At 41.1% G+C, this 24,740-nt stretch overlaps 1 protein-coding gene across 1 annotated transcript in view; it reads right to left on the reverse strand.

Annotated features, from left to right (window-relative positions):
- Positions 1 to 23,509, reverse strand: part of nacc1b (nucleus accumbens associated 1, BEN and BTB (POZ) domain containing b) — a 37,064-nt gene extending 13,555 nt beyond the window's left edge. The window contains 9 exon segments of the mRNA XM_025907804.1: positions 1,063 to 1,160; positions 1,309 to 1,532; positions 1,535 to 1,605; positions 2,339 to 2,795; positions 5,212 to 5,433; positions 7,175 to 7,329; positions 7,332 to 7,416; positions 11,025 to 11,175; positions 23,259 to 23,509. Coding sequence (XP_025763589.1) covers positions 1,063 to 1,160; positions 1,309 to 1,532; positions 1,535 to 1,605; positions 2,339 to 2,795; positions 5,212 to 5,433; positions 7,175 to 7,329; positions 7,332 to 7,416; positions 11,025 to 11,175; positions 23,259 to 23,491 — 1,696 coding nt within the window. The 5' untranslated portion in view covers positions 23,492 to 23,509.
- Between the last annotated feature and the right edge of the window lie 1,231 nt (positions 23,510 to 24,740).

The raw sequence follows: 24,740 nt of genomic DNA on the forward strand, positions 1-24,740 counted from the left end.
GTCTCTCTTCCACAGCATGTCTTTTGTTTTGTTTTCCTTCTCTCACCCCAACCGGTCGCAGCAGATGGCCCCGCCCCTCCCTGAGCCTGGTTCTGCTGGAGGTTTCTTCCTGTTAAAAGGGAGTTTTTCCTTCCCACTGTCGCCAAAGTGCTTGCTCACAGGGGGTCATATGATTGTTGGGTTTTTCTCTGTATGTAATATTGTAGGGTCTACCTTACAATATAAAGCACCTTGAGGCGACTTGTTGTGATTTGGTGCTTTATAAATAAAATTGAATTGAATTGATCTGAACTTGAGGCTGGCTCCAAAAGCAAGTATCATTGACTCCCAAGCCCAGTTTGTCTTCTATAGCTAATGTACATTTTCATAACAACTGTTATAGTTTGCCCTCATATTTATTACCGTTTAAAGCTCAGGGTGTGCTTGCTTTAAGTGACGGGTTGATGCTGGTAAAGGCGACTGTAGCTTCCAGCTCTCTGCTAGGCCTCAGAGCAACTAATTTGAGTCACTTAACTGGACGTCTAGACACGGAGTTTTGGTGTTGGTGTACTTTGAGGGAATTCTACTATAAATATCTGACAAGTCTCCTTGTTTTCTGTGCAGTTAATTCAGTGAATTGAGTGAAATTCTAGTGCGTTATTTGTAGGCTATTTAGCATTAATTAGCAGGTATCTGTGTCTGGGCCATGTCAATGCTAATCCTTCATGCTAGCGTTAGCTTATAACTGAGCACATTACCCTCTTGTTTAAATATGGTCACTTCTTGCTTCAAACTGAAACAGACAGCGGTAAGCAAAATGCTAACATAACATTTCAAATGGCGATTCACAACACAAAAGAGTTACAATGGGTTGTGTACATCTTTTATATACAGTCTATGACACAGAAGCCTGAACTCTGTCATTTTAGTCACCAGAAAGCATCGTGGTCTAGCACATTGAGGTTTAAGGCAATTTCATTTCAGCTTCACTTTTCCAACCCGACAGCTACGTCCATCTTCCTTATACAGTCTATGCATGTAACTCTCAGTATACATACACTGTACATCTTCTGTATGACTCACATTTGACAGCGTGCAGCACTCTGTTGTCCAGAGGTTTACGACTGGGATCGTTGGTTGAGGAGCGGATGCCGGTTCCACAGCTGTTAGCCAGAGTGCTCCTGAGCAAGTTAAAACAAAACAAAAATATCAACACATAAAATACTTGAATGGACAATGCACATCTTTGCACAAGCGCAAAAATGATGAACCATAAAATCTTTATTATATCAGTCTTACGAAAATAACCCCCCAAAATCAGACGCTGACCTGTCGAAGAACGCCGCCAGTAGGCGTCTGAGCAGCACTTTGTGGCGGGTGCCGGCGCTGACGTGGCAGTTCATGAGCTGGGCGCGGGAGATGAACACAGAGGTGCCGCTCACCAGTTCCAGCTTCTCAGCCGGGTCTCCTTCCTCATACAGCTTTGGGTGGCAGCGGTTTCCGATCTGGCTGATGAGCTCGGCGGGCAGCGATGCCAGTTCCTGCCGGGACCGCCCCCCTCTGCCCCCCGCCCGCCACCTGAGTCTGGGGCCAAATCTGGCAGAGCCTCCACCCGCTCCCCGACAACTGAGGAAGGGAAAGATCGAGGGTTACCTTTCTTTTTTTCTGTAATGAGGGTTGGGGATCATTTAAAAATTTTATATAGTAGCAACAGCTTTCCAGCAGTGATACAAAACTTCTAAAGGGAATTACAAAGGTAGCCAGCTTTCAGATGTTAAAAAATTGGATGCAGGCCATGAATGAATCACACAATGCTTTACATCAAAAGAGCATTCAATCATACACGTTAGCCATAAACCTTCTACAACCAATTCTAAATGTACTTCTGTTAATGGCCCTTCTTGTTTGAAACCACTGCATATTTACTATAAGCACATGATGCTGCTCCTTCTAACTTTTCAGTCTCAAGTCTGATCCTAAAACATTCAATAAACAACAAACCTCGCTGTGCCCCAGTTTCCAATTCCTGGCATGTAACAAAATACCGTTCGACCAACTTTATACAGCATCGTTCCATTCAAACCTCCATGTGATTGTCCTCAAACTTGTGATCAAGCAAACCATAAACAATTCACAAACTTAAAGCAGGACCACAGCTTTCAGCGGTTTCAGTGTTTTGAACATTTCGCTCTCGCTAACATCCTCCACTATTGAGAAAGTTGGATAAACAAACTTTCCACCATTCGTACTCGTAAACACACTACAAGCGCTGCAGAGATCAGAGGAGGAAACTTTTAGACGGAGCTGCACAGTAACCCTGGAATGAACTCACCGCGTTCATCCTGCCGTCAGCGCTTACCTGCTGCTCCGGCGTTCAGCATGCTGTACATGGTGTACATGTTGCAGATCTGTCTGTACTGCTCTTCAGTCTCATCTGCTATATCATCCTCCTCCTCATCGTCGTGGTAACTGATGGGCGAGTCGCTGGTGTACATGCTCAGGGTGCCCGGGCTCGTGCCCTCTGGGGTCCCGCCGTTGTTGTTGTTATTGTTGTGGTTACTGTTGAGCACAGCTCCTCCCACTAAAGCGCTGCCTCCGCTGCCCACCAGAGAGGCATTAGCGGCAGGTCCGCGGCCAGAGGCGTCCTGGGTTATTGTATTGGAAGAGGACGAGGAAGAGGAGGAGGAAGAGTAGCGTGCAGCCTTCCTCATCCCGCCGCCCCGCCCCCTCCTGACCCCCTCCCCATCACGGTTACCCCCCTCCCATAGCCGCTTGGCCACAGGGGTGCACACCACAGAGTAGGGAGAGCCCTCCGGCTGAGGAAGAGAGAGAGGGAGAGAAACATGCTGGTTATAAACCAGCGCCTGACTGGAACACTCAATAAAACACAGCAATAAACAAATGTCATTTCATGGTTTCGTGGCTTAGAGTACAAATGGTACATTTCCCATCTCAAGCAGCATCAAACAAATATCACTGGAGGTTCTGGCAGCACGTTTTTAATGCACATATATTGAACAGAGGTGAGGGCCTCAGCTGAAATAGAGCACACATGCTCGTTATTAGAAATTATTTGACTGTAATGAAGCAAGATGGGTTTCAGATAAAAAACTTCACTAAGTCACTCAATGTCAGTTCATCAAATGCCTCCCACTGACCATCTCAGACAGGGGAAGATGTACTTCTTACAACTACAAAATTCCAGGTCGCTACGGTCACAAGTTTCTTAAAAGGGGATTTCAATAGATGAAGGTGGGGGTGGGTTTTCTTTTTAGTAGAATAGAATTCAGCTATGTAGAAATGATCTTCGGAGTCAAACTCAGGACCTTCTTTCAGTGAGGCAACAGTGCTAACCACTGTGCCACCATGCTATGCTGCATTCCCGTTTGTTATTCAAAAATTCAAACTGAGAAAATGACAATAAACACAAATCACAAATTCTGCATATATTATGAACAGAGTTGTTCTGGTAGATGGTGTCATACCTGGGGAATGTCACACTGATGTTAGATGCTTTTTTCTCTATTCAAGCTTTAACATCTCTGAAAGTCTTTATCAGTTTTCAACAATATTACATTCTTCATGTGTGAGAAGCTGTGAAATTCAATATCAGTCATCTAAAAGCCCCCAAATCTGCTGATAATGATTGGACAACCTAATATTTTAGGGATTCTCCATATTCATGAAGACATAATACCAGCACCACAACCATCTCTTAAAGTATTTTTTAATGACAGCATAGATCTGAAATTTTGCATAATTCTTTATAAAGAAGAAGAATCTTTTCCCAGGAATTTTTCAGGTCAAGTTAAGATTTTTTGGTTTTGTTTGTTGCTTTTTTAATTGAGATGAATTGAGATGGAATGGCACAAAGGCACAATTTCACACAGCCAATAATATGTAACTGAGCTATCAGGAGTTTCAAATATATGACCCAAAGGCCAGAATCAACCTTCCAAGGGGGTCAATCTAGTCCACTGAAGGCTTTGCAGAGAATGAGTGCATGAAAATGAAAGATATTGTTACATTTTCTGCAATTCTACAACACGTGTTGTAACCGTGGTACTTTCTGGAATATAATGTGTTCCAAACCCTCAACCTTATTCATCGGCCTGCCTCTGCTTTCTCTCCATATCTATGGAAAACTAATGCCCATTGCCTCGGTACATTATACATTACCATCTAAAATACAAGAACAACAACAAAAATAAAAGGCTGTGCAGACACGTTTCTGTGATCTATGACTGTTGCGTGTAGTTTTGGCGGCAGAATGACTGAATGCAAATCTCAGGCTGTTCATTTGTTGTATATAAAGTTCATTATTTAAAATTAATTACAATAAATGTGTCAATAAATAATCACAATGTACTTCTTTACACTAAAAAAATGGGAATATTTGTCTCAAATATGAACTCCAATGATGTTAACACTCCTGATTTAACAAACAAATAAATAAATCATAACACAAGCTGTAACAGAAACTGATAAATTGGGCCCAACTTTTATTAAATAAATAATAATATTTAATAACCAGCCCTCTTGCTATTTTTCTAAATCGTCTGAAAATATTTTAATATTGTTGGGTTACATCTGATGATCTGCTTTCTTGGCACTTGTCAATATTCCAGTCACTGTTTTTATTTTGTGTGTGTGTTTTTTTTAACTGTGAATTTTTTTAATTTTTTTTTAAATCAGTGGTGGAAAAAGGCTGACAGGTCTAAAACTTGTTAAGTGAAAATAAGAAGTAACATGTAATATATCAGCTTTAACAAGATCGCACGTCTCACACGCAACTAACGTTAAATCTGCCACTGATGGGGAAACGCTACACCTGACAAATATGATGATATTTGCTTATCTATACCAAAAGTATGTGATGATGATCACACTGCTCTCACAGCGTAGTCATCCTCTCCCTAAAGAGATATGCAGATTAGCAGCACTTGACATCACATGAAAACTATTTTTGGAACTCACAACAGATGCTTTCCTCCATTTTCAATGAAAAGAAATGAACATATCCAGTACATATACTTCGTTACTAGGGTAATCTGACTCTACCTGAAGCTGAAGTAACTGAATAAGGAGTCTGACCTTTAAAAAAATTCATGTTCCTTCCTCAGAAAGTTTTTGGACTCTTACTTCATTTCAAGATTATGATTCGTCCGCCAAAAAAGAAAGAAAAGACAAAAAACATGTGGGGTTGTGTAACAAGGCCCAGACCAAACCTACCTGCTGTGGCTGTGGAGCTGGCTGAGGTGTCGTGGCTGTCTGTTCAGTCTTCACCTTGGACACGAGGGGAAGGGGTGTCAGGCAGGAGGCGGGCCTCCCTACAGTGGCAGCACCGATGCCAACTCCGCCCACTCCCACTGTTTGAGTGACGGGGCTCTGAGGCTCAGAGGATGGGGTCTCCTCGGTGTGGAGACCCTGGGAGTCACAGCTTGGAGAGGAGACCTGGTGTGGGGAAAGGTTCATGAATATGAACAAAACATATTATGCCATTAAAGGGTAAATCTACTGTAAACATACTGTATGTCTGATATCTACTCAAATCTGTTGGTAGCACTGAAGACAGGTAGAAAGAGACAGCACTAATAAATATATACATATATTAAATATTTACTGAGGGAAACTTTGGTTGTTTGATGGAGCTGGGATTAATATTTCTCAAATAAGGTATCAAAAATGTGTCTAGCGCTCTGTTTTAAATATCAATCAACACATGGCAGCAGTGGTGTAATAATTTAGTAATAAAGAACGTAAATGATGACATTAGGAAGCATCCTGCTGAGCTTGAACAAATGAAGCCAACACTCGTATTACAAAAAATGCAGTTCCTCTGGTGGCCAGAAGAGGCTTGCTCCAAAAGCTGATCCTCCGTCCTAACATGCCCAAATATTAAATTACCGAAAACAATCCTTAAAAAGGTGATTCAACAAACAGAGCTGGAGTCTTTGCATCATTTCCCGCCTCATAAAAACTGCACGGTTAAAAAAAAAATCACTGATCTATTCTTTTTCTGCTAAGGCTTAAAGTTAGGGGTGTGGCTTAAGTTATCAGAATATTTTGTCATTTTATTAGAAGTAACTAATAAAAAGTCTGTCCAAGAAGTTTGCACTTCGCCTCAGTTAAGAAGAAACATTCTGATTTATTTGTATGTTACTTAGCACTAGCTAGCTAATCTTGTATACACAATCTATGGACATGACCAAAGTAATTCACACCTGAAGTTTATGTATAATGGTACAAAGAAGCCAGAAACAAATGACCATACACCATTTACTGTAAAGCCACCAATGAGGCGGTGGAATGCCACAGTAAAAGTTTAACAGTAAAATAGTAATATCTGAAAAATATTGACAGTCTCCATAGTATAATGCTGAAATGAATTCTTCTTGATGTATGAAACATTCACTTTAGTTTCAAAGATTATGTGTCTACTGTTGGGACTTCTCACTCTGCCAAACTAGAAGAAGAAAAACATATTCGTAAATGGCAACTGTAAATCTGCTAATCATGAATCAAACATGGACATCCTGGATATTTAGCTGTACAGCACTACTGGGAAAATCATTCATTTTTAGCAATATTTGGTCATTGTATTAACAATTTTATCAAAATTGGGTTCTGAAAATTTCTGCCAAAATAGCTCACAGAGTAAAAGAACTACAAATAATGAACATTTTAGGAACAGTAAACTGTGATTGCATGATATGACTTTTCAAGTATCAAATCTTGTTGTATTTATCGTCTTTCTACTGGTCTCCTAGCACATAGCTGGCATTTTATCAACTCTGTGTCTAGAGGTGTTAAGTGGAACTTTCAAGGAAATCAGTCCCCCTCATTAATATGCTAATTTATGCAGCCAGGCACTCCAGATCTAATCAGATCATCTGCTACTATAGAGGGAACCTGTAGTGTCAGTACGACGTTTCAATTATTCTCGATTCACGAGAACGTGTCTACAAACAGAGACGCCCCCATCACAACATAATGCCACACATAATGTCACGCACAACAGGTAACACGGCGGCAGCACGCAGAAACTGCTATTTTTACATCTGCTTCATTTTGATTACATTTAAATAATCCTCATATTCACAGAAGTGTTCCTATGGATGCTCTTCTACATTTGCATTCAACTTTAACAGACGTTTAAATGACTCGATTTGTGATTGCTTCATTATCAGCTTACCTTGAGGAAAAACTCGGTGCCTTTCTCCATGATCTGTTGGATCTGGAGGAAGCCGGCGGTGTACATGAGCAGAAACTGGTCTCCCACATTCATGCTGAGGCGCCCCGTGTAGCAGAAGGCCAGGATCTGCTGGAAGCTCTGCGGCTGCACGGCCGGGGTAGCTCCACCACCGAGCTCTTCCCCCCAGCGTTGAACAGGTCCCGGAAGTAGGAGCTGCTGGCTGCCAGCACTGCGCGGTGGGCCTGAGGGGTAAACAGCAGGGGTAGTGAAGTCGTAAGGGTTTAAAAATACATCAACTCCGATGCAGTAAACAGTATATATCAACATCCATATCAGGAGATTTGCACTTGCTCATGTTTGGTGTCAGTATAAGAAGTTAGAAGACATAAACAAACAGGAAAGCAGTAACAGAAGAAGACTAATACATTTTTATTGTTAATCTCTGGTTGAATTTCTTTTTAATGGAAAGCATGAAAATTGCATCCTGTTGTAAAGGAAACTTCAGGTATTGCTCAACAGTAACTTTTGAAGCACTGCCAAAATTAGTGTCTTCAGGTTACGATGTCAAATTGCACTAAACAGTCCAAAACTAACAATTTATTGACTAATGGGATCAGGAGAGGCAGACAAAGGAAGCTCAAAAAATGTTGAGACTATTAGTTTTTGACCCGAGGCATAGTTTTTTTATCCTACCAAGAGATTCTCACCAAAATCCTGACACTACATGCACAAACAGTACTCCAGGCAATTCATCTGCACATTCTGGCAACAAGGAAACACGAGGACCTAGAATTACCAGCTTGCCGCTGTGTCCCTCAGTGAACCAAGTCAAGCTGCATTTTACATCCGTGCTTGTCTAGACTCATACGTAGAAGACTAAGGTTGCAGCGGCTGAGATTTTTCCAGTTCAAATACGACACCTTGGCTTGGGTTATCTTCCATTTAGTGAGTAGCTGTCAGACACCAATGTCAAAATAATAAGCTGTATTCACTCTGAGGAAGAGACTGGGAGACAGTCTTTATGTGTAAGCCAACATCAGGCTCTACTTAAACACTAACTTTGTAAAATAAACTGCGGCAAATAAATACACCCAAGAATAGAAATGTATTGAATTGGTATGTCATAGTAATAATTAGCATGTGGAGTGGAGCTGACAAGAGACAGATAATGTAAAAATATATTCATGGAGTGCAATAAAAGCTCCCCAACAAGTGTTACACTGAACATAGTGAGAGAGAAGGGATGGCGATAGCAATGTCGCTGTCAAAGCTTCTCAGTCCCGTCAACTTATATGACCATGCTGTGCAGTTTGCATGAAGTCAAAAGTTACTGCAAACTTAAAAGAACACTTACTGGTGAAACATGTGTGAAATACCTCCAGACATACACTACACCGCCAAGAGTATTCCCTCATCTGCCTTCACATGCATATAAAAAAGAGTTCTTAATCCATAGGGTTTGATATGATATCAGGTTCTATTTATCTGGGAGGGCTTTCCACAGTGTTTAAGAGTGTTTATGGGAATTTTTGACCATTCTTCCAGAAGTGCATTTGTGTGTTCAGACACTGATTTTTGGATGATAAGGCGTGGCTCACAGTCTCTGCTCTAACTAATTCTAAAGGTATTCTGTGAGGCTGAGGTCAGGACTCTGTGCAGGCCAGTCGAGTTCTTCCACACCACTCTTGCTCATTCACGTCTTTATGGACCTTGCTTTGTACCACGCTGAGCCCCTGGGAGCGACCCATTCTTTCAAAAATGTTTGTTGCCATCTGCATCTCTGTAATGAGAAGGGGTGTGGTCTAATGACATCAACACCCTATATCAGGTGTGCATAATTATTAGGCAACTTCCTTTCCTTTGGCAAAATGGGTCAAAAGAAGGACTTGACAGGCTCAGAAAAGTCAAAAATAGTGAGATATCTTGCAGAGGGATGCAGCAGTCTTAAAATTGCAAAGCTTCTGAAGCGTGATCATCGAACAATCAAGCGTTTCATTCAAAATAGTCAACAGGGTCGCAAGAAGCGTGTGGAAAAACCAAGGCGCAAAATAACTGCCCATGAACTGAGAAAAGTCAAGCGTGCAGCTGCCAATATGCCACTTGCCACCAGTTTGGCCATATTTCAGAGCTGCAACATCACTGGAGTGCCCAAAAGCACAAGGTGTGCAATACTCAGAGACATGGCCAAGGTAAGAAAGGCTGAAAGACGACCACCACTGAACAAGACACACAAGCTGAAACGTCAAGACTGGGCCAAGAAATATCTCAAGACTGATTTTTCTAAGGTTTTATGGACTGATGAAATGAGAGTGAGTCTTGATGGGCCAGATGGATGGGCCCGTGGCTGGATTGGTAAAGGGCAGAGAGCTCCAGTCCGACTCAGACGCCAGCAAGGTGGAGGTGGAGTACTGGTTTGGGCTGGTATCATCAAAGATGAGCTTGTGGGGCCTTTTCGGGTTGAGGATGGAGTCAAGCTCAACTCCCAGTCCTACTGCCAGTTTCTGGAAGACACCTTCAAGCAGTGGTACAGGAAGAAGTCTGCATCCTTCAAGAAAAACATGATTTTCATGCAGGACAATGCTCCATCACACGCGTCCAAGTACTCCACAGCGTGGCTGGCAAGAAAGGGTATAAAAGAAGAAAAACTAATGACATGGCCTCCTTGTTCACCTGATCTGAACCCCATTGAGAACCTGTGGTCCATCATCAAATGTGAGATTTACAAGGAGGGAAAACAGTACACCTCTCTGAACAGTGTCTGGGAGGCTGTGGTTGCTGCTGCACGCAATGTTGATGGTGAACAGATCAAAACACTGACAGAATCCATGGATGGCAGGCTTTTGAGTGTCCTTGCAAAGAAAGGTGGCTATATTGGTCGCTGATTTGTTTTTGTTTTCTTTTTGAATGTCAGAAATGTATATTTGTGAATGTGGAGATGTTATATTGGTTTCACTGGTAAAAATAAATAATTGAAATGGGTATATATTTGTTTTTTGTTAAGTTGCCTAATAATTATGCACAGTAATAGTCACCTGTACACACAGATATCCCCCTAAAATAGCTAAAACTAAAAACAAACTAAAAACTACTTCCAAAAACATTCAGCTTTGATATTAATGAGTTTTTTGGGTTCATTGAGAACATGGTTGTTGTTCAATAATAAAATTATTCCTCAAAAATACAACTTGCCTAATAATTCTGCACTCCCTGTAGTGTGTGACACTTTTCTGTTAGCGCAGCAAACACAGAACAACACAGAATTAACTGCAAAGAATACATGACTCCCACAGATCAGTTTACTCACCTTGAAAACAACTCACTAACAACTACATCCCTAAAAACAACTGTAAAGGAATTTGATAGGCTGACACCAAAGATCAGTGTCACCAGGTCATTATCTGTCCACTGATGAAATATGGCCACAATCTCTTCTTCTCTTTTTCACTTATGATGTTGAAAAATTAATAACTCTAGTGCTTTTGCATTTGGGTCATCCAACATAAATGTTGTCATAATCAGTAAAAGTTTTCTTGAGGTACAAGCAAAAACATCTTTTGAAATGTCACAGTGACATTGAGATCCTTTCATACTTTAGTGAGAGTGCACATTTCTGCCAAATTTGGAGAAATTCAAAGTAAATAGATTACAGTAAAGAGTTGTATTCAGCATGGATGGATGCACAGACAACAAGAATGTCTTTGGCGATGAGAGTAAGCTATGTGGAGACATAAAAAGATAAATTACCTTTAACTTTAAATATGTGCTTTTGATTCTGCTTTTATTCTGGTCAAACAAAAACGTCACTAGCTATCTTATTTTGAATAAAGTCGTCAAAAAACTCAATTCTGACCTTGAAGGCATGTCCCTTGACGACCACGGAGACGTCACAGTAGAGGCCCTGCAGCCGCTGCTCGTTCAGACACTCCAGGACATTGTTGCCAAAGTTAGGGATCGCCATCTGCAGCGTCTGAGCCATAACGCTCTGCCCAGCACCACAGGGTCTACAGGAAGTAGAAACAAGTTAGAGTGTGGATAACAGGAGCACTGGAAGGTTATAAAGAAAGGAGTGGGTGATGGAGGAAAGGAATTATCTGGAAGGAAGGTAGATGAAGGGATGATGGGGACATACAGGTAATTGGCAGGAAGGTCAGGAGAGTTGGGAATTGGTACAGGAAAAAAATGAGACGTGATGGAAAAGGGACGATAAAATGAGGCAGCGTAACAGGAGCAGAGGAAACCAAATAAATGAGTTATAAGATAAGTGCGCAAAGAAGAACTGGAAAATATGCAAAAAACACAAGCAAGGCAGAGTTAAGGAGGGACGAAAGAGACTTAAAATAAAGAAATGGGGTAAGTAAAGTGTATGATGATTAATGAATTAAGTATTTGGTAAACAACTTTAATTCAAAACTCTATCTTCCAAATGAAAGAGAATTTGGGGCCACCAGCGACAGTTACATAAGCCTTTATCTTTTTTCTTTAAAAAAAAATCCTTGTTTCATTACATCTAATTCACAGTTAATAAACTGTTTTGGTGGTTTTTGGCCTACTTTGTTATTTTCTTGTCGTTGCTTCCCAGTCAAAACACAGCCTCTTACATAACTCATCTATTTCACTCGTCTTCGTCACCATCCAACAAAGAAGCTTGTGATCAAAAGTGGAGGAACTGTCAAAGTACCGAAAAGGAATAAAATAAAGCAGGACTTTATCTCTAAAATCGGCGTTTCTCATGACTGAAGTCATCACTTTTTTGGTTTTGTTTATAAATGCACAATACAAACACAGAACGACTCGAACGCCAAGTATGACAGAGCAGAAGTAAACAGACAAGAGCACAAAGGTGAGTCACGACTCCACTGAACAAATACGTTATATAGAGGATCGTGGCCTCCGAGTGATGGATGGTGGCCGAGCTTAGCTGACACCGACAAGTATTTGGAGTGCAGCTTGTGGTGAGGAGCTGATGATGATGAGCTCCTACCCTGGCTACAAACCCAAACAAACCACTAATAGGAAACTGATTAGCCTCGTTCCTCCACTAGGAACGAGGATCACAGACCAAGCCTAGAACCTACACACCAGCTTTCTTACTCCGGTTCTCCTCATACATTTGTGGGAGTGTGTACAGTGATGCAGCAGCAGACACTTAGAGGTTAAAAAATATCATATGTATATATGATATTTTCTTGAGGTTGCTCCCTTCTGGGGCAGCACCAGCAGATGATCTGCTTCCCTCTCACCCTATTCCTAAAACACACAAATACACAAACTCCATGTCCTCTTTCACTACATCCATGAACCTCCTTTGTGGGATTCTTCTTTTCCCCCTGCCAGGCACCTCTATATTCAACGTCCTTTGTCCAGTAGATCCACTGTAGGTGTTTTTCGAACAAAGACTTCTTTGGATTCCCAAAGGGCAACTACTTGGGGTCCACCGATTTTTCAGTGGGCTGATATTATCGGTCAATATTAGTCATTTGGTCATCTATTGGCAGACAAAGGAAAATACACAAAAACTAACTGATTCGTGAAGCCTGGGACAGAGCATTATGGAATAAATGAATTTAACTAGTTTTGTTAACATGTGTCTGAAATAAAAAACATAATTGGAGATATATCAGATTTTTAAATCACCAAATCAGTATCAGTCTTAAAAATCCTTTATTGGTGGGGATCTAGGAGCTGTTCCAAGGCCTACTTACCTTGGACAGTGTTTTTTCTGTTTTCTTTTTAACCACCAATAAAAATGCTAACATGACATAATGGCATTTGACACTGCAGCAACAACAACTGCAACGAGATAGAGCGTGAAACACCCAGTATAACGTCATTATGCTACATGTGGCGTGGACAGAATAGTGCAGCTGCAGCAGTTTCTTCATTTTCTCGCTGCATTGCTTTACCCAGTGCAGAAACCCAACATAGCAATTTAACATGAAATGCAAGCTAAATTTTTAGTCAGTGTTGCGTGTTTTTTTTTTTTTACTTTGGTCAACTACATGGTGATTCGCTATTACACAGCTAAACTTTACGTGGATTATTTTTGTCAGTCATCAGTGCTGCAGCAGTGTACAGTTACATCTTGACCAATCACCATATATGTGATTGGTCAATACAGGCCTAGAGACCAACTAGGCAACCATCTGGCAACTTCTAGTTGCAAGGAAAAAATGTGTATTCTATGACGAGCTGGGGAGGTGTTTCTCGCAAACGTTAATGTGAAACTGGCTTTAAAGAGGTACAAAACCTATTGTTTTGGTTGCTAGTGGGTTGTTGCAATTGGTAAAGGTTTGTGTGGAAGATGCTGACTTTTCTTCAAAAGCTTGCAAGCTACTCACAAAGCAGGAGACAATCTATGAAAAAAAATATTCGCCTTAGAAACAAAAGTTGTTCCTCAGTGCTACAACCTTTGCTTTGAAACCACCCTCTCGCTTTCCAGTTTGCAACACAACTTTATTTGCAGCTCTGAAATCAAATGACAAACATCTGCAAACTACAAGCAGAGGTTGCCAGGTTGTTGCCAACTTGTCTCTAGCCCTGTATGACTGAGGCCTAAGTTACTCAAAGGTCTCGCTTGTGATATAAAATACTTTCCCTAAAGTTGGAACTAAAAAAGAAAATGCAAGAGGTTCTCAAGGGAACTAAGAACCAGCGCCACTTGAGAACTAGTTTCAAATGTTTTAAAGTATCAGATTTGTATGCCTCTGAGCTTATCAATTCCTTTATCAATGCCTGCAGGTGCTGGCAGTGTGCACTTTGATTGCAAAACAACGTCATACACGTGTCTAGTGCTACCACATAAAGGAGTTATGGCAGAGAGGAAGAAGTGGCTCAAAGCATGACTTGATTTCACTAAAAAACATGAGAACAGTTCTGGTTGCAATGACTGCAAAGTGATTATTTCAAGTGGGGATGGAAACACCAGCAACATGCTGAAACATCAAACACACAACGTGAGCTTCACTTCCATGTATGTGACACTCTAAATACATGCAGAACAAGTGCTATTGCCACTGTCGCCCAACAGTGCTGCTCAGTGGTAACTGGCACTAAATAAGCTGAAATATAATAACATTAGCACCATGCTTAAAGCTTAAATGAAAACAAATGCCACACAAACATGCTCTCATTTCCTCCACCTCAGATGCTGATGAATAGACTGATGTTACAGCTAGCATTAGGCAGTACTCTGTTTGGGACTTTAGATAATAAAAGAGTTGTTCTGACAACAAAACCTCGCTGTACTCATTTTCTCACATAAAATTGAGCCAAGAATTGATAAAGAACCAGATCAATAAGCACATCACATTAAAGAAATCTACAAAATCTACAAAATCTATCAATTCCCATCTCTAGGCTTGACACAAAAAACTACCTGCCATTCAGAATGGGAAAAGCGTGACTGATCCATGTTGCTTATTTGAACTGTCACAGGAATGTTAATGGAAACCTGGATGTAATAGCATAAATCATCAAAGTGCGCCAATGCAAAGAGCTTATAGGGTAGGTACTTCAATTTCTGGTAAAAGTTTTCAATATCTGGATTCAGATTTTTTCATAACAACTTACTGCCAAACACGCCTGTCCCTCACACGTTTCAAAGCCTTTCAGTGACTTTTTAAAAAGTCAAAATCATTGTCTATGGGACAATGAATCATGTACTATTCTAGTCTTCTTAACTCTGATCTAATATTCATCACACATCTGACAGAACTGCTGGATCACTTCATCAGCTGGAATCAATAGAAAAATCATCGTGATAAAAAGAAATTGCTCACCTGATGTTTATTGTAATCTTGAAAAGGTCTAGAACTCTGTAGGTCATTATTTCTTAAAGTCTGATTAACCTCCCTCACTTGAGGTCATAAACAGATTGATTACAGTTTCATTATGTAGACACATCATCAAATCATTTTTCAGTAAACTAGATCCCCTATAGTCTCAACTACTGACCACAAAGAGCTCATGTTATAGAAGAATATTTATTCATCTCTGGTTTACAATAAAAAAAGACAATTTGACTGTCATTAGCTACTTTATACTACAAGTTCCTTCACCACCACGCGACTTGGCCTGCTAATTGTGGCTTTCTTTCTTAATTTATATTACCTGACTTACTGTTTTTACTTTACCGAGGAATGGCAGAACCGCCTTTACACCTGAGTACACACCGTACTCAGGTCTTAGGTAAATGTTAAATGATTCAAAATGCCACCATCTCACAATACTGTGATGATTATTTGGAATGTAAGGTATTTTGCCTTAATAACCAAGAACAAACTTTTCTGGTAAACTAAATTAAGTTTACCTTTTATATGACAAAATGGATCACATGTGAAATAGTTTAAAACTGCAATAAGCAGAAATCAAAAACAGGCAAAAACAAACAACAACAACCACAACAAAAAGACATAACAGACATAAGAACCACAGCTTTTCTCCACCTTTGTCTAGTAAAAGGCCATGGTTATGCACATGCTCTTTATGCCATGTCATTTGCCTTCGAACAGGATTCGAAGCCATTCTGCATTAAGTGAACTTAAAAAAATGTCTTTGCACAATGGATTTTATTAAAATTCAATTATAGTTTTCTAGTTAATGTGAAATATTCTACAGCCTGGCCAGGAGTGAATGTGGGCTTTTAGGAAGTGAAAAAAGCAATGGACAAGGGGTGCACTGGATTATCATACTGCTTTCATAATTGATGAAGGCCAAAGTGAAATTTGATTGATTCCCCAGCCTTACTTTTTGCTATTCACTCTCAATCTGGGTTTTCCATCTAGATTTTCTAAAGCCAGAGGCCAGGCTTAAAACAGTACGTCAAACTTCAAGTATCTCCAGTGATTACAGTCATGATCTGATTTAACAAGTGATTTGTTGTGCAGCTGTAGTGAACAATATTAAGTCAGCAAAGACAAATGCCGAATAAGAAACGCTGATGCATAACTTCGCCAGCACCACACTTTGATAGTTATCCATTCAGCCTCGAGTGAACAAAGAAGGGCAGAGGGCTTATAGCCATCATAAACAAAATGTATCCCCTTACAGGAAATTCCGTCGCCACTTATCTCAAGCACAATAGCCCTTTTTAATGCTCATAAATGGCAAATACATGTTTAGTGGGTGGAGCTCAGTTAGTGACAGAAAGTGAATGTTTTCCAGTTTCATATCTTGTGGGAAAACCCAGCAAATGTACTGAAGACAATTCACTGACGTACCAAATACAGCAGGAGGCAAGGCCATACATAACATGTAGCTGTAAAAGACGTAGGCTATGGACTTTCCATACACTACCTCTGTTCTGAAGAAGTGACAGTGAGGGAACAAAGTGTGGACTTTTAGATCCCCTGCGAGAAATCCTCTATAACCACATAGTCACATATCACATTGTTTAGTCTACTGAAAGTGGCAGCTTTGCAGTTGCTTTACTAACTACATCTCTAACTGTGCCTTTATGTGTATTTAAGATCTTCTATCTTAAAAATGCACTCTAATTCTGAATGATTTTGTTCACTTTAATCTGCCTATTTAAGCGACTAGCAGCAACATGGCAACCAGAGACCAGAGAAAGTCAATGACATTCAGCGACTTCAAACAAAAGGAGCAAAACAGCAGCTACGGGAGGGGGTCTCAAATAAGGTTCTGTAAAGTTCCCAACATCAAAAGTTTTATGACAAATGAAATTTTGAAGTTTCAATTTCAATGACACTAACATATTGAACAGATATCATAACCTGGGCAGTACACATACTGATGGTAACTGTTAAGTTCTCATTAAGTCAGCACCTAGTACCTATGACTAATAATAATATAATATCGTTAATGTTGGAACTAACATTATTCCCCATCCCTAACATTAAGATATCACAATGCTCTTTGTCTAAAAAGTGTTACGTTTCTCATAAAGTCCCAGACTGAAGCTGAGAAAAAGCAACAATGGCTTACACTCCAAATTGGTCTACAAACACAGATGGGAATCTTACAAGCAAGCATGACATGGTCCAAAGTCTGTAACTGACAGACTGTTGTGACTATGCTGGACAGCTTTTTCCTTTGGGTCATGCTGCTAAAGCGAGCCACCATCAGTTCGTTCTTTCTACAGGAAACCAACAACCAACTTGAAATGCAGTGAAATGTTCAAATGCAGTGATCCAAGTGTAAAACAGAATCTGCCTAATTCACAATACTCTTTATTAGTGAAAAATTACTGAAAAAAAATATTATACAACAAATAAACCTGCAAAGAGATTGGAAGCACCACTTTTCAAGGAAACTGGACATAACTGATGATAAATGTGCAAAAAAAAAACCAAATACTCATACAATACTGATACCATCATATATTTCCATGTTTTTCTCTTGTAGATAAAAAAGTTGACCAACTGTCGAAGTGACAGCAACAAAGTTTACATAAATGAAAAGTGAGTGTGTAAAAATTTGACAGCTAGGAGATCGCAGTCAACTCAGTTCTGCTTTCTTACGCCTCCCAATTCAACTCCATGATCCAAGCTGCTGTAGGACAAACATGTTTTAATCAGCCAGCATATCAAGAAGATTAAATTTAGACTGTACCCCATGAATGGTGCGGCCAGCTGGCATGTTTCTGTAACAGTTTGGACCGGGTCTGCCCCGCAGTTTTTCCCTATCTGTGGAAAGCTATCAATCCATTGTTTACCTCAGCTGTCAATGCTGGTTGAAAACCTTTATTAAATCTGAGCGAGGCTGTAAAACTTTGTGAAAAGATAAGGATACGGGTCAGTGTGTCAAAGAAGCTCACTTCTGTCTGATGACAGCCATACTGCCGCATTGTGGTTTTTGCCACAATAGCCGCTGGTAGTCAAACTATCCCTGAAGTAACTTTGTTGGAATCTTAGAGAATAAACTTTCATGAGATGTAAAAATGTGATCAAACTGTTTATCAGAGGGAAAGTGTGATTTTTAGGATATCGTGAGGGAACATGGTGACTTCCACAAACCACAAACCTACTTCAATGTATTTTGAATTTATATTACTCAATTCTTTTAATTGACTGATATAAGTTTTTAAGTTTAGGAGAATGCATCAATGAGTTGGAAGACATAATTGTTCACTAATGTATGTATATTGATGAGTACATTTTTTTTTCTATTAAATAACCTCAAAAAATGACTAACTCCACTGTTACTGGGTGGGTTGTTTTTTGTTGACTTGCTCTTTCACAATAACACAAAGTGGGTAAAAGGCAGACATGCAGATTTCTGTGCAACCAGATTCAGCCCAAAACGCTCATCTCCAGCAATACCTCTAACTTTGCTGAAGTGGTGACAACAGCTATAACTTTGTCATAAGAACAAGCCAAGACACATGACAATGCCTCTAGTTCCAAACCCACTTCATAACTGCACATTCAGCATACAGCCCAAAAGTGACCAACGCTTTAATCACTGGGAGTCCTTCTGGGAAACGTTGACAAAGAAGGTTTTGCAAAGCTAAGGTTAACAAAACAAGAAAATTACAACTTTTCACAAACTAACCTCACTCCTGGAATGGCTTCCATCGAAATTACAAAACAATACCATATCTGGAGGTGGATTTTTCCCTTTAAATCATAACTCCTTCAGTTGAGCTTCAGTTGGCCGGTAATAAAAGCCAGTGGCTGTACTGTGTGAAGCTTCCAGGTGTGAATGTGAAGCAGGGTGCTGCTGTGGCATGAACGCTCAGCAAACCTTCACTGGCTGAAAAAATAAAGGGTGAACAAATTGGACTAAAGCAGTCCTGAGCTCCTGCCTTACGCCTACGTAAGGGCAGCGCTGAGAATAGGGGGGCCATCAGAATTCCATCATAATTAATTATGTTTATAGTGACTAATTAAATCTGATTGATGCAGGCATGAAAACTATGACAGTGGGCTGAAAGGGAAGAGTAAAATGTGATTACTTACAACTCCACTGCCACACATTACATCAAAAGCATTTTAATTTTTGTTTTAATGAGGTTTGATCTAACCTGCACAGATCAGCCTTGGCTATCAGCATTTTTATATACAGAGAGAGATAGATTTCAACACTAGCCACCACATAAAGTGGAATATAATGCCTTAAAATTGCTAAATATTACTATGTTTATTAATTGTGTAAACTGCTTGACAATATAATTACACTTAATTAATTGTGCAGTCCTGTTCTGTACGAGGACAATTATGATCACAGACGGATTATTGGATTGGGAGCACTCTGTACAATTTGTTCTGTAAAAAACAGTCTCATTATATCAGGTCTCTGTTACCGAGGGCATTGTATATAGGTTAGTTTTCTCCTACCTTTTCTTTTTTGAATCGATAACGCTTTGGCAATAAGAAAGTTAGTTTGTGCCTTGCTATTGTACCTGGACACGTTATTGTGGCTTGACAGCTTGTGTCGATGTAAAGAAATCAATATGCATTGAATAAGTGCAATTAAAATTCAACTGTAGAGGCTCCGAGTGATATTTACTCAGCGCAATTTGGGTCCTATCCAGGATTTGTTTACGTGCATTACTTCTACTTTAATCAGAACACAACGATCTTACTGGGAAATGTGGGTCGTTGTCTTTACAAAACAGTGTTTTGATAGCGAAGAAAGTCTAAAAATGACTGTTTCTGACCTCTGTATGGCACTAAAAATGCACGATCTGCTCCGCTAACATCTGCACTTCCCATGGCCTTGAGCAAGCAATTGAACTGACAAATGTCCCAGTGGAGCATCTCAGCGACCAATGGTGAGATGTCTGTGGCTGTTTCCAGGTGTAAATATGTGCAATCGTATGAATAATAAGCAGCTGCCAAGACAAAGCATGTCTGCTGAAAGATAAATAAATAAAATCTCCCCACAGTATTCAAAGACAAAAAGAATAAAAATAAAGCAGCGAACGCATCGAGTGACAGTGTGCACAGTTGCTGATAATGACAATAATATGCTGGCGATGCTGATAAAAGTTTCAACATTTTAAAAACAGAACATTTTTTTTCATGCAAGCTGGTTTCCATTCACACTGCTTCAGTGACATGTCACACAGGGATATCCTACCAGGCACCTTTTGCTCCTCACAGGTCAGAGGTCACAATAACTTCCAAGAAACAGAAAAGGAGAGTTAACTCACACTACTTGACCCTTGCCCTGTATTCCCCATGTGCCCCATTATGTGCTTTGACTCCACAAGAAAAAAAAGAGTGTGTGACTGCGTATGTGTGTTTCAATCATCTGCAACTTTGAAAATTATTTTCCAGCACCAAAAATAAAGCAAAAAAATACTCTGGTTTATGCAAACTAACCACATGCTGCTGCTAATACCCAAACACCAACATTAGATTACCGCAGTCATTTTGCTGCCACATAATAAACCACGTGAACACGGGCTTTTGATATCAACATCAATCACTGCCTAATTATATTCTGTTTCCTGGTTTGGGGAGGTTAAAGGTGGCCTGTTAGCAAGTAGCAGGCTAAAGCTAAGGCTAACACTGGCAGAAGTAAAAACAGTTCACACATGCACACAACTCACAAACAAGGCTCCAAATCACGTGTAATAAACGCCAGCCTTGGGTGGCCTTTAGTTTGCATCCGTTTGGGGCTAAAAATCCAGTATTTGCCGAAACTCGTGAGCAGACAGGCATCACAATGTGGCTATAGTCGTAGCCTCCCTTGAGCACGACTAGAGCAGAAACTTCAAAACCGACATATCATTTATACACATTAATTATACATCAATTAATCTCACATGAAAGTCTCGCAGAGTCTCGCTGGCGGACGCCTCGGAGAGAAACAGCCCGCCGCCACCAGCGGTGCAGCAGGGCAGTCAGAGCGGGCAGAGAGCTCTCAGTGCCCCGCCGTGTGCCAGCCTCGATGCCCGGTAGGATTTGGGAGTCCTCAACTGGCCCGGGCCGGTGTGTGCGTGCATTCAGCGGAGGGAGGGAGCGAGGGAGGGGGCGGCAGCGGAAAATGGACAAAAAAAGAGAACGAGAGAGCTCCTCTTTTTTTATTTTTGAATGTCAATGATGGTTTTCAACTCCCCTCAACACATACGTTTATCGTCTGGGGGACCAGGGGTATGAAATGTGGCACAAAAATAGTCGGGGGAGAGGGGGGGGGGAATAAAATATTCAGCAGTTCCCGTCTCCCCTCCGCTCCGTGCCAGCGCGGTGTGATGTCCGTTAAGACCGAGTTCCCTCCTCCTTCTCCGGCCGAATGGCAGATACCGACATGGGACAGACACGCGTTGTTCCCCCTCCAAAATGTCGCTTAAGCTATATCACAGCGAATAAATGCTTTATTGCATCTCCACCAAAAAGCGGACTCAGGAACCACGCGGGGCTATCTTCACTCTGAGGAACTAAGATTCTTAAGGTATTTTTTAAAGGAGAAGCGGGGGGTCTACAGCGGAGGGCGATCCTGGCACTCCATCTTTAGCCGACATCAACAGGTCATCCCGGGACACAAATGCGCTGCAACTGTGGGCGAGACAGACGGATGGATCCGGCATGGCGAGAGAGGAGAGGAGAGGAGGGGAAAGGAAAGTAGGGGGCTGGCTGTAAAATCTTAACCCATTTACCGACAGCAGCCTATGCCATGATATTACACAAATAAGCAACTACCAGCGTCGTTCAAATGCAGCAATGTCTAAAAGGAAGGGGGGGTAAATGCACGCCTCGTTCAAACCTCAGGTAGTTTTTGAGAAAGTTCAGGAATGCTGGAGAAAGAGGAGCACAGGTCTCACGAGAAGACAGTTGCCCAGGGGCAGCCCGCGGCGACGAGTGAGTGGTGCCGGTGTGAAGTGGTTAAAGTTTTGGTCTGTCCCCAAGCACCCATCCCCCATAGCAGCCAGCACAACTTTACCACCCCACTCCCCTAAAAAACAATAGCCTAACCTCCACTTCAACAAAACGCCGAAGCCCCATACACCACCCCTCCATCTAAATTCACCCACAGAAATGTAAGCACATACAAACACACAGTGGTGACACGGGCAACTAGCAAACCCCCCCAACCACCCTCCCCAACGGGCCGAGTCCGAACCGTTACACACGGTGACCCGCCGAGCTTCCACTCACCCCTCGGCTGTGTTCGCTGGAAAGTGTTTCAATGGAGGAGCAATGCAGAAGCAGTCTAGTGTCTCCCTCCGCCTCACTACAGACACTCATTCACTGTGACTGTACGCCGTGAACCAGCAGCGGAGCAAGCATACACATACATTACTTTGCGAGCGCGCAGGATGGCGGGCGTGCACGCACGCACACACAGGTGCCAGCGAGAAGAGCGCGGAGCTATCGAGGAGGACGCAGAGGAGCAGAGCGGGGATTTTTTTTAAAAAAAACTCTCCCAGGGGTTGCAGACTGATCGCAGAGCTACCGATGGAGAGACAGACACACACACAGAGGCTGTCTGCACTATTTTATTGGACACTTTGTTTACTGTGTGCTATAATGTCAGCAGTTCACAGGTGTCTAATCTAAAATGACTAGCCCACCTATTGATGTATTATTAGTGTCTTTACATCAAAAAAGTCAGAGCTGCATGATGTCATAACTTCAAACCAAAGTAAAATAAAAGTTTACCTCAGTGGTAATCAAAATAAACCTCACCAAATCTTTAATTTGTCTCCAAAGCCTTTAAAAACAAGTTAAGGGGTAAATTATAGGCTCGCCCACACACTCACTCTGTTTTCTATTCAGTGCAGACAATGCGGAGCAAAGTTTACATTTTTCTGCATTTAAAGATATAGTGATTTTTTTTTCATGTCAAAATGCATAATTGTTTTTTCATCGCTTTTATTTGTTTTATACAAGGCAAAACTGTTTTGTTTTTTCGTTCTGAAAGATGGTTAAATAAGACCGAAATAATTTAGAAAGCAGGTAGAAATGCATAGAAAGACAGCAATAGTCACACGGGTAATGTAAAGACAGATGTAGCCCAACAGCATTAAAACTGGCGGTAATCAGATTACAAGGAATAACGGATCACGGGTTCGAGCCCACGCGCCGCTGCGGGCAGGTAGACAGGCAGCGTCCCCAGCCGACCCGACCGTCTGAGCCCCACCCACCAGTCCACCCACTCAACCCCACTCACTCACCGGCGTGTCTTTGGTGCTGGAACCAATTCTCCTCCGATGCCCGACACCGCACGGACGTGAAGCCTACCGGGCCGGCGGTTCGATCCCCGCTGTCTGATCTGTACTGAGAGTGCGTCTAGACTCCGGGCAGGTGAGCCCTCCGGGGCCTCCAGGCGCTGCGCACAGTGAATACTAAACAGGATGAGACTGCATTCAGGCACGGCACTGCGCTCCCCGCTCTCTCTCCCTGTCATGCCAAATACTATTAACTCTATAATTCTCCTGTGTCAGATGTATAGCGCCACGCTCTCTGGGCATTCATTGTCACAGCGCCCCCATCCAGATGTTCAGGCTCGTGTGCGTACAGTAGAAGCAGAACCCTCTATTTTTTATTTTTCCCCCCATTTACAGTCAACCATGTCCCATTTTATGGAAGCTGGCTGCAAACCGCTCAATAAGCAGATGGTAGATATTTGATAGTGAATGCGAGAAAGCCTGCTGTATATGCAATATATTGCTTTTCAGTGTAACTCATTCACTCTACTGTTCAAGTTGTAACCTATAAAATATTTGTAGCCAGGTGAAATAAAAAACATCACACAAAACAAAAAAAACATCTTTAGGTAATCAGGTATAACTTACACTTCACCACCAGAGCTGAAGCTCTGTTTCAGGAATAAAATGGGATGCGAGGTCTGACCATTGCTGTACTTGTTTTATTTTAATTTAAGGTTGTTGGGGTTTTTTCCCCAAACTGCTTACATTAAAGCACAGCGAGAGATCTGTGCTGAAAGCATGCTCACATGCCCTCTCTGCATGTCAGCTAAAGGACAATCTCAGGATTGAGTTTGACAGTGTGTTCATTTAGACTGATGTAACAGGGAAATAAAGGAGATGTTCTTCTACCGCACAATGTTAAAGTAATACAGGTTAACCCAAAATACAAGCTGAATCTATCTCAGAAACAAGAACCAAGTTTACTGTATATAAATAAATAAGATTGTGGGAATTGTATCAAATATTTCTATATGGCATAGATGTGGCCCGAGGCAGTGTTTATGCAAAGTTTCATCAAGATAGGCCACTTGTCTAGGATGCAATAGTGAACACACAAACATACATATACTACAATCATCATTATCATAATTATTTATATTATTTTCATTATCATTATTATTATGATTAGTAGTAGTAGGATTGTTGTACAATGTATTACAATGCAAAATGTGCAATACTGTAATAAATTCAGTTCAGCTATTTTATTGTTAGCACATGCAGAAGACTTGTTAATGTAAAAAATATAGTGAGAGAAATTGTACTTTAACCAGTAATGGCTTCAGCAGTTGTTACAGTACTCATATAGCATGCTCCAGTGTACATTTCAATACATCTTATGCTTCAGTAGAGCTGTAGGTGTAGCAGAGCACCTTGTTGAAACCTGAAAAAAACAACAATTTTATCAAAATAATCTTGGCTGCAATGCAGGCTTGTAGTAAGACTCAT

This window comes from Oreochromis niloticus, linkage group LG6, assembly GCF_001858045.2.
Source record: "Oreochromis niloticus isolate F11D_XX linkage group LG6, O_niloticus_UMD_NMBU, whole genome shotgun sequence".
NCBI lineage: Eukaryota > Metazoa > Chordata > Actinopteri > Cichliformes > Cichlidae > Oreochromis > Oreochromis niloticus.